The sequence below is a fragment of the Seriola lalandi genome, unplaced genomic scaffold, assembly GCF_002814215.2.
Source record: "Seriola lalandi dorsalis isolate HSWRI2012SDOR001 ecotype SW California unplaced genomic scaffold, Sedor1 jcf7180002054982, whole genome shotgun sequence".
NCBI classification, from domain to species: domain Eukaryota; kingdom Metazoa; phylum Chordata; class Actinopteri; order Carangiformes; family Carangidae; genus Seriola; species Seriola lalandi.
In genome coordinates this window covers 38466-51734 of record NW_019525531.1, presented here as the reverse complement: position 1 = coordinate 51734, position 13269 = coordinate 38466, and the positions used below count along the sequence as shown (strand labels likewise).

The following is a 13269-nucleotide window of genomic DNA, read 5'->3' as shown; positions in this document are numbered from 1 at the left end:
CTTTTTGATTTCATATTCAAAGACCAGTGGCAGAGGAGGTCTGGCATATAAAAACTGTGTGTATCCAAAGCTTATTCCTCTCTGCCACACAGTACCTGATGGTCGGATCCATTCACTGTCGGTTTCACAGGATTTGTTGACAATAAGAAAAATACAGAATAATGTCGGACTTATGTTAATGTTATCTTCTTCAATGGGATCAAAATCGCATTTAAGAGAATTGCAAACTATTTTTTCCGTATTCATTAATATACTCATCACTAAAAAAAAAAAAAGATTATAAGCATTTAACAACTACAACTCCCATGAGGCTTTGACAGCACCCATAATAGCTAAGAAGTGATGATGGGATATGTAGCTGCTGAACACTGGTTTTGCTTTTTCTTCGTCACAGTATAACAAGGCATAAAAATGCCAAAAGACGTTATAATATTGTAAGGCACAAAACATCATAGTATAATAAGGCATAAAAATACCAAAAAACATCAACATATAGTATGGCGAGAAGAGTGAAATTTAATTTAAAAAAAAAAGTCACAGTATAGTAAGGCATAAAAATGTCAAAAAATGTCATACTACAGTATGGCATAAAATCTCATAAAAACATCATAGTATATAAAGGCATAGAAGTTCATAAAAACGAAATAAATCATGTACTCGTCCCGGCAGTAGCCCTCGTGGCACTCAAAATTTCCCTGGAATTTTCTAGTTACCTTTTCTCGCAGTTTCTTGGAGTGTTGTTTTGTTCATGGTGTAATTGTAGCCAGGAACGCTGATTAACCAGTGACTGGACCTTCCAGACACAGGTGTCTTTATACTACAACCACTTGAGACACATTCACTGCACTCAGGTGATCTCCATTTCACTAATTGTGAGACTATTAGCACCAATTGGCTGGACCTCTGTTGAATTAGGTCAGTCACTTTAAAGGGGGTGAGTATTTATGCAATCACTTATTTTACATTATATATTTTTAATTAATTGACATTACTTTGTAGAAATCTGTTTACACTTTGACATTAAATAGTTTTTTTTGTAAATTCTTGTCAAAAAAGCCAAATTGTATTGACCATGATTCCATTTATAAAATCAATAAAAGGGGGAAACATCCAAGGGGGTGAATACTTTTTATAGGCACTGTACATACTTGAATACATACATACCTACATAGCATACATACACACATACCTTTATACACATACCTACATACATACCTACCTACATATATAAACCATTTGTTCAATGCTTATGAAGTGCTTAGAAATGCAGTGTTACGTGTTAAAATTTAGATGACATTTTTTAATTCAGAGATGAAATGATTACCTCATGTCTTTGTCTGTGAAACTATTTCAGTAACTGATTTAGAGTCTATAATGTCTGTACAGTGAAAAAGAAATTTAAAAACGCACTATACGTACTAAAAACCAATGAAATAAATTATCAATTGATTGGTTGATCGAGAAAAAATAAATCTGTCAATCAATTATCAGGCAAACAGTTTGCTGCTTTTCTTTTTCATATGATGGTAAATGAAATATTTTGACATTAATAGTCAGTTAGCATCGTTTAATAAATTATTAAACTGCCTAAGAAACCCTTTTTTGAACTGTAAATGCTTTTTGATTTCATATTCAAAGACCAGTGGCAGAGGAGGTCTGGCATATAAAAACTGTGTGTATCCAAAGCTTATTCCTCTCTGCCACACAGTACCTGATGGTCGGATCCATTCACTGTCGGTTTCACAGGATTTGTTGACAATAAGAAAAATACAGAATAATGTCGGACTTATCTTAATGTTATCTTCTTCAATAGGATCAAAATCGCATTTAAGAGAATTGCAAACTATTTTTTCAGTATTCATTAATATACTCATCACTAAAAAAAAAAAAAGATTATAAGCATTTAACAACTACAACTCCCATGAGGCTTTGGCAGCACCCATAATAGCTAAGAAGTGATGATGGGATATGTAGCTGCTGAACACTGGTTTTGCTTTTTCTTCGTCAAAGTTTTTGATATTTCTGTCTCTGAGATTTAAAAACTTCAATAGTCTTTCCAGAAAAGAAACAGTCTCCTGGTTACAGCTGTGAACAGTTTTAACGTTAACAGTTTTCAACTACTGTATTTCTTCGACAGAAAACAGTTCCACTTATTCATCATCCAGAGTAACTGAAGCATCAATTCTGGAAAGAGACAATGCACTTTAGCACCATGACAGTTTTTCTTGAGAGGCCATCGACTTCAAATTGCTGTTATGTCGTCTACGTGGTATTTTTGTTTTTTGCTATATTTTAATGTGTGGTGTGTCTGAGCCATTTGCAAGTTTTGCTATTGCTACAAAACCAACGTTAGCATCAACAGCTGTTGACTTACAAGTCTTAGGCCATCGTTGTGTTTACAAGACAAAAGGTTATAATACGCCCTCCGAACAGCACTACTTCTTCAATGACTCGGTATCAGAAAGTGTAAAGACAGGCAGACTGGCTGGGGCTAGCTGGTTAGCACGCTAACTTGAGAATCAACAGTGGTGTCGCTTTCCACCTCTGGAGATAGCTCGTAACGTTTCTTCTAGACTAGTAAGTAAACAGCTGCTAATGCTAACGTTGACTATGTAGCGATAGCAAAACTTACAAATAGTTCCTTTAAACTCAGTGGGACTTCCTGTTAAAATAAAGGAAATCAACACAATTACATTCATCCAAACATCCCAAAGACAGAAACCACAACACCTCCACAAATAAAACCAAAACTATCTGCATGTATAGATATCAAACAAGTTAAGAAAATGTGTTGTATATTTGGCTGAAGAAACCGTTTAAAAAGGTGACTATAGCACAGTATCGGTTAAATCAGAATATGAACAGAAAACATTTCAGCTTTTTCAGGAAGACCAAATGAATTATTTTCTTATTCAGTTTTACAACAAAAACAACAAAAAATGGAAACACAGGAAATTGTTGATACATTTATTTCCTCCATGTTAGCACATAGAATATATTTATATACATATTGCTAGCTAAAGCATAAAAAAACAAAAAAAAACAGAAAACAAAAAAGTTGAGAGCATAGAAAATGTTAAGCCACGATTAATAGTTTACATATGGACAGAACAGAAGAAAATGACCAACAGGAACTGAGGACAAAGGAAACTTTAAACTGGATTTATTCCAGTTAAAAGTACATTAAAACCCAACTAGTTTTCAACTAGTATCCCGCACAGTATCATGTACTTGTAATACTCAGGAATAAGAACAGTGGAAAGTCTAGTTCTGGATGACAACACAAAAATCAATTCACTCAGTTTTTCAAGCTGACCTCTTCAGAGACGTGATTTAGCTCGACTGAACTTCCAGGAAATAAAAAAAACCAAAAAAAAACATCATTGTCATATTGCATTTCTCTGAAGGAGTGCAAATATGTCTTCTTTACACAAGGGGGAGTTAAAAAAAAAAAGAAAGGAAAAAAAAGAAGAAAGGGAGCCGTAGATACACACACCTTTACTCATGCAGTTAAAAACCAGAGATACAAACTGGAATGACATCAATTTTTTTTTTTGTCCACAGGGGGAAAAGAAAGAAGAAGTTTTCACACTGAAACCTTTTACGGCTGGATGGACGAATATAAAAACCGTCAGAGAGAGAAAGAGAGAAAGAGAAAAGCAGAGGCCTCACAGGTCACATGTACGTAACAAAAAACGTGTCACCTTCAACACGTGTCTCGGTTTGGAAGAACATGCATTTATTGGTTGGTTTTCAACAGTATGTTAAAAAAACAACACGCTGAAATACTGGGATACATTTAAGGTGCAGTGTGGTTCAGGGAGTTCAAAGTAAAAAATGAAAAATAATCAAACCTGAAACACACACATGCTTAAAATGACACACTGCTCAGATCATTGTGGCAACAACAGAAGCCGGGGGTTCATATGATAACGGTTGTACATTGTACAAAACTAGAACTAACAGTCATCCAGGTCGCTGTGAACATAGAGTGAAAACAGCTGAAATCAAATATTTGTGAATTCATTTACAATGTACATATAATATGGAGGAGATATTGACAGGACATTTTATTTACATGTAGTGCAATGATAATGATGATGATGATGAAAATAATAAAAAAAAAAAAAAAAGACACCATGTTTGACCTTAAAGCCTGCAGAGGAAAACTGAGAGACAACATGAAGAAACATAAAATCATAACCTGCAGCGCACTGAGTGAGAGTAGAGACGTCACACAGCGGCTCAACTGTACAGTAACATGTTACATTTTAAAGTGATACACTTAAAACAGGTTTCAAAACAGAGAGATGAAGTCCGGAACAACAGTTACCGTAAATTCCCCAATAGTGGACATGTTCTCAGATAATAACAATCACATTGTTTGTCATCTTCTACACTTATTTGTTATATTCTACACTTTTCTTATCGTCATCAAATCCCATGAGAAGACCAAAACCAACAAGTATCGTGAGTATCTACAGCCTGATGAATCTGATTCCTCTGGGCCACAGAGCTCCAGTGTTTCCAAACACTATTAAAACCCACCAGTGAGACACCGTGTTACAACAGGTGACATGTCCCTTCATCACCACGATGTAGTTTATTTAAACTCAACCCCACATACACTGTCCTCCTTCCAGAAAGACTCACTAGAGCACCAAATGTGAATTAATGCGCTGCTAAAAATAGTCCCCGACATTCACTATATGATTGTGCTTGGAGCTGAGTAACACACTGCTGGTTTGGGTCTTTTTTAAAGGGATTTTTTTTTACAAAAAAACAAAATATAGAATAACACCATCCTCATCCTTAAAGCTGCTGTCAATGAAACTCAACATTACCGCACATATTTCACAATAAAAGCCTTCCAGGTAAAGAGAATAGATTATGGCTGAATCCAAGTTTCTCACACTAACTAATTCAAAGCAGGTTTTGAGTTTTTAGTGTTTTCACACTGGAAAAGTGAAGAAATGAAGAGGTTAGATTTAATGTCCTTTATTAAAACGTTAACAGGTGAACAATCTTCATTTAATTTGTTTAGCTTAACAACCTGCAACTAATGTGAAATAAGTTGAATTAATTTTATATAATTAGTACTTCAGTTAGCAGAATCACACAAATTAATTAATCGAATCATTTTCACCGTTTAATCTCATTGCAAACTGGATACACCTTTGGGGAAACAAGCAATCTGAAAATTTAACACCGGTATCTGGGAACTTTCCTTTCAGACCTAATCTGATTACTGTCCCGACATGCAAAGTACAATCAATGTTCAGTCAATCACAGCAGCAAAGTTTCTCCCAGTTTCACACTGCACACAAGCTCCAAGCAGGTTTTGGGAAAAGTGACCAAATTAAGTAAAAAAAACAAAACAAAACAAAACATTTCAATGTGCAGTTGATGGACACTATTCTCCCACAATGCAATGCAAAGAAAATGGAAGAGTGAGAAAGAACAAGATAGAAAACTCATTTTCCTGAATCCGTTTCTTTTTAAGTGGAAGCTGCAAGTGTGCCGATAACTGCAGAAACAGTATGCTAACATTATCATATTCTACACACTGTGTTCAGTTAGTATGTTGTGTGTAACTGGGACCATGCTAGCTACATAAAGATAACATAAAAAACAAAAAAGTATTAAAATTTGTGAAGTTTTCATTTGGCATTTTGAAGTCTTTGTGCTCATGTGTTGCATTTCCTGTTGGTACACAATGAAAGAGTCACTTCAACTGCGGAAAACATCTACCACAAACATCAATATCTAGCTCATGATGTGGCATGTGGTGAGGAGTCGGCACACGGCGTAAGGATACCACCTTAACTGAGAACTGAGGTTTCATTTACAGTTAAAACACGATCAAATCTGGAGTATAAGAAATAAAAAGTCTGGTTCTCTCTTCAGCTGAGGTGAATAAAGGTCCTGCCCACTATGTGAAAATTTACGGTATTTTTTTCCCCACGTTAACAGAAGCACAAACCGATGATAAAAAAAAAAACAACCAAAAAAAACAACAACAGCGCGTCTGTACAGAGTAACTGAATCATTTTCCTCCGTTCAGTCAGTCTTCATAACTGAGGAAACAGTCAACAAACTTTAAAAGTGTCACAATTCTCAAAGAAAATCAAAAACTGGCAATTTTATTGCCAGATTGGAAAAAGAAAAAAAATTCCAAGCACCATATGTTTACACAATCGACACGCGACATCCAGCGCAGGGAAAACTCTAGAAAAGATTCATTTGATCATTCACATTTGCATAATGTTTTATATTGGTCCATCCGTTGTCACTGCTTATTAGACACCAGGAGCTTCTGGTCTTCTCTTTTTTATTTTTTTTATTTTACCGTAATGAGTGAAAAAAGACAAACTATGAAACTATCAACATGCATGTAGCCTCACTGGGAGTTAAGAGGATGAGAAAGGAAAAAGAAAAACAGGCACTGACCACCAACTATAGCATAAGCAGTGAAAGAGTCTCATAGCTAGTCACTTTAGGTTTAAAAAAAAAAAAAAAAAAAAAGAAAAGAAAGGAAAGAAAAGAGGACGAATTTCAAGTGTACATCACTAGAAAAATGACACTGACGACGCTCTGAAAAATATTCATCGTTTTTTTTTTTAAGGTTGTAGGAAAGCAGGGGAAGGGAGGACTCACCAGATCTAGGTAGGTTCAACAAAATGTCTTTTTTGGCAATATTACAAGCATTTGGGTGGTTAAGAAAATGAAATGTTAAAAAAAAACAAACAAACAAACAAAAAAAAAAAACTGTCAAATCATGGAACCTCTCTAAGATCCAGCTCAGGAAAGATTGCTTACATTTCCCCAATTTAGAACCAAAAACTTTTTTTTTTTTTTTAATATCGGATTCATAAAAATTTGTCTATTTAAAAAATGTGCATAATAATATTAATCATAACAACAATAATAATAATACATGGAAGATTTATTTTGTCGGCGTCTTTTAAGGCCGAGTTCGTGACCCTGTTCCCAATAAGTGACTTGAGGATGATAAGATTTTAGGTAGAAATGATAAAAAGGTGCTATGCACCTCAATAGATTCAAGAAAAAAAACAAAATACATCAACATCTGTGAGCCACATCACCACAATCCAATATCTTCTGCAGTTTTTTGTGGTTTTTTTTAAATAAGTTTTCTCTATGAAAGCAGAGCGAGTTCAACGCAGCGATAGTACTTACGGCATGTTTTCACTTTTTTTTTTTTCTTTTTTTTCCTCATAAGATCGACTGTGTGTATTTGTTGCATTTACAGTAAGAAAAGTGAGTCTTTAAAAAATTCAGGTAATAAAATGTATTCAGTTAATGCTCATCTGTTACTACACACTTAAATAACATTCTCTGACAAGTTCAAAATTAGCACTTCAGTAAAGAAAAAAAAAAGGCGAAAGAAACACACACACAAAATCATACCTTAATTTTGCATTCGAGCAAATGCTCTCACGCAATCTGTTCATGATTCAGAGACAAAATAAACAAAATATAGAAAGAAAAATCAATACAATGGGTACATTAAATTAAAAAAAGAACAATTCGCTCTTTTCACGCAGAAAAACGTCGGGTCCACAAAGTTTTCAGGAAGGCAAGTAGAGAAGTAGGAGAGAGGGGCATGTATGTGTTTGTGTTTATGTGTGTGTGTGTTGTAGACACTGACTGACAGGCGTAGGAGAGGGCAAGAGCCAATGGCGTGCTGTGTAGGGGTCAGAGAGGGCAGGGCTTGTTCATCTCTTCCTGCGGCAGGTTCGTTTGTGGTCGGCGTGCCAGTGCTCCTGCTGACACTTGATGGAGCAGTACGAGGTGTTCCAGCAGCAGTGGTACATGGCCTCCTCCTCACAGTTATAACACTGAAAACAGCACAAGGCCAAGACTTCTGTTACAAGACTGCAGCTGGGAAAACACAAAACACTAAAACAAAGAGGTTTCCGGCCTCTGCGCGGGCGACAGCTAGAACCGGAGCCATATTGTTTTTGGGTTGTCCGTCCTTTTAAAATTTGGCACAAATATTCACTTGGACTCAAGGATGATTTGATAGATTTTGAGGACTTAAGGTCAAGGTGACCTCACAAAACACTTTTTAACCATTAATTAAGACTTCACACAGCAATTATGACATAATTTGGCACAAATGGTTCATATTTTATATCACACACACACACACACACACACACATAGTTGTTAATGGCAGCCCTAGATGTCACCTGGGAGTAGTTTGATTGGCAGAGGCAGACAACCACGAGGATATAATTCTTTTTTTTTTTTTTTTTTTTTTTAAGTTACAGCAGCAGAAATAAAATCAGACAAACTGAAATTTGGGCAGAGAAAATTAACACCACATAGACTGATATTACAAAGAGAGAACAACATGAGATCAAAGAACATTTTTGCACTGAAATAGTCTATATAAATCTGCCTGTTATATTTCTAAGCTGTTTCAAAAATTGAAAATATCCTGATGAACTAATTTAAAATACTTGATCTGTTTCAACTGCAGACTTGCACAAACTAACATCAGCCAGCCATTTGACTTAATGATAATTAGTACTAGTGATGTAAGCAAAACTACCAAATACTAGAATTACCCCCTCATGGTTGTATCCTTCTCCAACCAGCCAAGTTGCAGAAAATATGGTCACAATCTCCTCTTACTGAGTCAAAGTATTGAATAATAGCCAGAGGTGTTTTTGTTGTGATGTCAGTTTGGTTGACCTTTGACCTTTTGAATATAAAATGTCATCACTTAATTTAATCTTTATAGACATTTGTGTCTAATTGTTTCATAATTAGTGCATGAATTTGTGAGTTACAGCCAAAAACATGTTTTATGGGGTCAAAGTGACTTTGACCTTTGACCACCAGATTCTAGTCAGTTCATCTTTGAGCCCAAGTGAATGTTTGTTGCAAATTAGAAGAAATTTCCGCAAGGTGTCTGTGAGATTTCATGTTAATGAGAATGGGACGGACTGACAAACTGAAAGCCACCTGAGGCATTTTGACAGAATGTTTTGGGCTTTGTTGGCAAGTAGTTTAGGCAAAGTGTTTCCTATGCAGCTGTATTACGCAAGGAAATCTAAACATCTAGAGGAACAAAACACTTGATAAACATTTTTTTCGGTGGATCCAAGACTATTAATATCAAGTTTATTCAAGCTAGTGGTACCTTTATGACTGAGTTTTAAACTGAGTTAAAACTAAATACACTAAATGTTTAATGTCCAATTTTAAGTTATAATCCTTAAGAGACAGATTTCAAAGGCCGATGTTGATTTCAATATTAAGGTTTAAAAAAAAAAACCTGTTCAGGATTTTATCAACTAATATTCAATATTCAGGGGAAGAGCTGTAGAAATGTTTCACCTTCTCTGCAAAGATCAGTTTTTATAAAGGAAACATGTAAAATGTACTTGGGTCTTTAGTGAAATATTCCTCAGCTGTTATAGAGGAAAAAGAGACTGATGCAGAACTCACCCACTGCTTCTTCTTGGTCTGGGAGATGAGCTGTTTGTTTTGGGCCACGAGCTTCTTCACCTCCTCCACCAGCTCCTCTTTACACTTCTCCTTCACCTGCTTACACTTCCTCTCCATCTCGGCCTGAGCTCCGGCCACCGCCTTACTCACTGCCTGACGCTTCTCCTCCTCCATCTCAGCACGGAGCTGCAGGCACAGAGACAGGAGGGTTCCTTATCAAAGATCCAGACAGTGAAGTAAGATATTTTCTTTAAGACAAACACAAACCTTCTCCAGAGCTTCTCTGACGACCCTCTCCGTCTCCCTCTTGTTGTCGGCCTTCATCATCTCCTTGACGTCGTTGAAGACCTTGGTGTACTTCTCGTGGCACATGTTCTGGCAGGCACCGTCACTGTTGGTCTGGGTGCCGCGGTGCAGCGTGCGCGGCGACCCTCCATTGGCCTTCTTGGTCTGCGTAGACACCGACAGCTTCTCAGGCTGCTGCGGTGCCGAGGACACAGGAATCTCCTGGCTGGAGCTCACCGCCTCCATCTCCGGCTCCGGGTCCTGATGGACAGGAGAGGAGAGGAGGGAACATGGACGTTTTTATGAAGCCACACAAGAAAAAACTTTCATGTGTCTGAGAAAGGTGAGGAAATAAAACACTTTTGTACCTTATGTAACAATCTACAACTAATTCTGTTGCAAAGGCTTTAAAGTTATATTAAATAGTAATCATCACAAATGCTCTGAAGAAACCGAGACTTGTCCAGACTAGTCCAACTGACACTGGATCTTGAAGTTCAATATCTTACACGGTCTATTTTTTTTTTTTTTTTAATCAGATTACAATCAAATGAATGTAAAACTAGGGCTGAACAATATGAAAAAAATAAATCATATTGCGATTTGTGGAGATGGGCATGGTCGGCACACAGCTGCAGGAGAGAGAGGGGTGTGGAGAGGGCTGATGAGAGCAGTGCCAGGTGAGGTAATGGGTCTATTCTTTTTTAATGCAGTAGCGTGCTGGACCAAAGAGGACTGGCACACGAGACACACAGGGCCAACGGCAGCCACAGCGAGCCATGAGAAACAACATAAGAGAGACGGAGTGCGTGCGCCAAAAGGGCTCGGCAAACAAAGACAAGTTTAAGAGAAGTCTAAGATGAAAGTGTGTGTGTTCAGTCCTCACAATAAAAACATAATTGTTAATGTCAATTGTCTGGTCAGTGTGTGTGTGCTGAGGGAACTCTCAGTGGCAGCCAGTCCTGCTACACAATTATTTAGGCAGATATTGTGATATGAGTCATGATATTAGTTGGTATGGTCATTTTTACATTTCATTTTCCCTTTAAAAAAAAACAACCTAAAAATGATGTGATTTTTGTTGCAACAAAGATGTTCCCTGCATCTCTGTAGCACCACAACGCTTCGTTTATGGTCTGTTATTGTGACACACTTTACCTTCATCAAAAAAAAAAAAATTGCAGCTTCTGCAATTTGGATATTGTGCTTGGCCATATTGTGATTTCGATAATATTTTGATTAAATGTGCAGCCCTACTTAAAACATATTTAACATAAAATACAATTTTTTTTTTTTTGATACGTATCTGTAACATCAGTAAAAATCCTTCTTCTTACTTATACCATACACGGTTGTATGTAAAGTTTGGGCAGCACTATTTTGTTATGCACTGTTATTTTGTATTTCATGAACTTAAACATCAACACTATCTTTTAAACATCAAGTGAGAAAAGTAATGCAAGTAACTAAATATAATTTAGCTAATTTTGAATATATGAGAAACTGTCTAACAACATATGTTGCTAAAATCTATTTAAATGCTATGATCATCCCCCACCTGACGTACTGTATGACAAGCTGGAGCCAAGTGAATAACTCAATACTGAAACCAATTCATTCTATTTACAAACAAGCCCTTAAAGTCTTAGACAGAAAACACAAATTATACCATCATTGTAACATCCTTGAAAAGTATAGCTTACTTAGCTGGGATAATATGCTAAAATATGCTTATGCTTGTCTGCTCTTTACGATTTTGAATGGCAAGGCTCCCCACCACTCTGTACATTCATACAAAAGAAAACATCTAATAATAGAACCACAAGATCGGCTTTAAGAGGTGACGGTGTAGTCCCTCATAGGTCGACTACTTTTGGTCAGTTATGTTTCTCTGTGAGAGCCTCTAAGTTATGGAACACACCAGCAGAGCTAAGAAATTGCACTTCCTATTTTAAATTTAGCCACGATGTTAAGGACTGGCTCTTAAGCAGTCAGACATGTGAACACTCTTAAATGGTATTATGCTAACTTGTTGTTGTTTGATATATGTTGTTTTTATATCTATTTTATGTATCTTTTTAATATGTGTTATTTATTAATCTGACTGATGAACATCTGGTCAATATGTGGTTTTTAGACATCCTGCCAGAGGACTGCAGTTGAAAATTAGCCTGTTGGCTAACACTGGCATATTTACAGAGAGGTTAATTAATGTGCACTGTCCTTTTCAAATAAATAAATAAATGAAATGAAATGAAATTTCAAAAAGTCTGTTTGACCTTGCAGCTTGCTAGCTGTTGAGCAAAAATCAACAAAATGCTGTAATTTGCTCAGTTTGCATATTGCAGATTCATAGTAAATGTAATAATATAGACATGTGTGGCTCCACTAGAAATTCATCCTACTACGAACAACTACTTTCTGTGTAGCTACAGTCTGACTGCTGACAAACAAACTTACACTGACTTCCTCTTTGGGCTCAACCATCTGAGTCCGACGGCTTTTCTTTGCCTTGGGCTCCTGGCTGCCTTTGAGCTGGAGGGGGAAAAAAAACAAGTTCATATGAAATGGTAAAATGGTATTTATGTAAAATGTTGAACATCATAGTGTTCCAGCCGGCTCTCTGGTTCTATCAAAACACAGACAGAGAAGTGAAGTCAAGTGTTGTAGAGACATTTATAAAAAGCAATTTCTCTTAAATGCTAAAAACGAAAGAATAAATAAATTGCTGCTCAGATAAAAATGTGTCACATTGCTCTTATCAATGTTAATCAAAGATCCTTAATCACACCTAGTTTTATAATTTGAGTGTTAAGGTCACAACCACAAAAACTAGTCTAGTTTTCTTCCCTCTATTAATTTGTATTGCTGCGTATAATGTTACCAGTGAATACTGAATGAACAATGTGGCGGTTCAGTCACCAGGTGGCACTGTTTGATCTATTTATATCTACACTATCTGAGTTTATGCTCTACCAGTGTAAAGTTTAACTTTAACGTTTTTTTTTTGTTAGTGCATTACAGAAATGGTTTTCTAAAAACAGCCCTAACTTTGTTTCACAGAAAACTACCTGCTGCTTTGGTGTTAGTGTTTTTAGTGTGAGTTTGCAGCAGCACCACGTTTATATTAGAGATCCGATAGAGACGAACAATCGCCGTGGAAACCTCAGAGGAAGTTAAGACTGGTGTTAACCAGACTCAAAAAATAACGCTGTTTGTCTCCTCTGCAGAAATTTACTGTGACAGGCACAGTGAAGGCGCAGCAACAAAAACAAGACGACAGATGACAACACGACTAAGTTTGTCAGCAATAATTTGAAGGCTGATCCAGCAGCCAGGAGCAAGAAATCTTTGATTAATACCAGATGACCTGAGAGGATGGGGTGGCCAGTAGCTTTTTAACAGGTCCATCAAACGCTTATTGTGTTCACTTGGGTATAAACCATTTCCGCTGCAGGAACTTCAGCTGGGGCTCAGGACCCATTTTAGGATCTCAGGAAC

The 13269-nt window shown here is 36.6% G+C and overlaps 1 protein-coding gene across 2 annotated transcripts in view; it reads right to left on the bottom strand.

The window, feature by feature from the left end:
- Positions 1-2953: 2953 nt before the first annotated feature.
- zmynd11 (zinc finger, MYND-type containing 11) overlaps positions 2954-13269 on the bottom strand; it is a 33684-nt gene continuing 23368 nt past the window's right edge. For both annotated transcript variants that reach the window (XM_023396671.2, XM_087171236.1), the window contains 4 exons: positions 12229-12303; positions 9751-10029; positions 9484-9669; positions 2954-7862 (listed from right to left, as the gene is read on the bottom strand). In XM_023396671.2, coding sequence (XP_023252439.1) covers positions 7740-7862; positions 9484-9669; positions 9751-10029; positions 12229-12303 — 663 coding nt within the window. In that variant the 3' untranslated portion in view covers positions 2954-7739. The remainder of the gene's footprint in view (positions 7863-9483; positions 9670-9750; positions 10030-12228; positions 12304-13269) is intronic.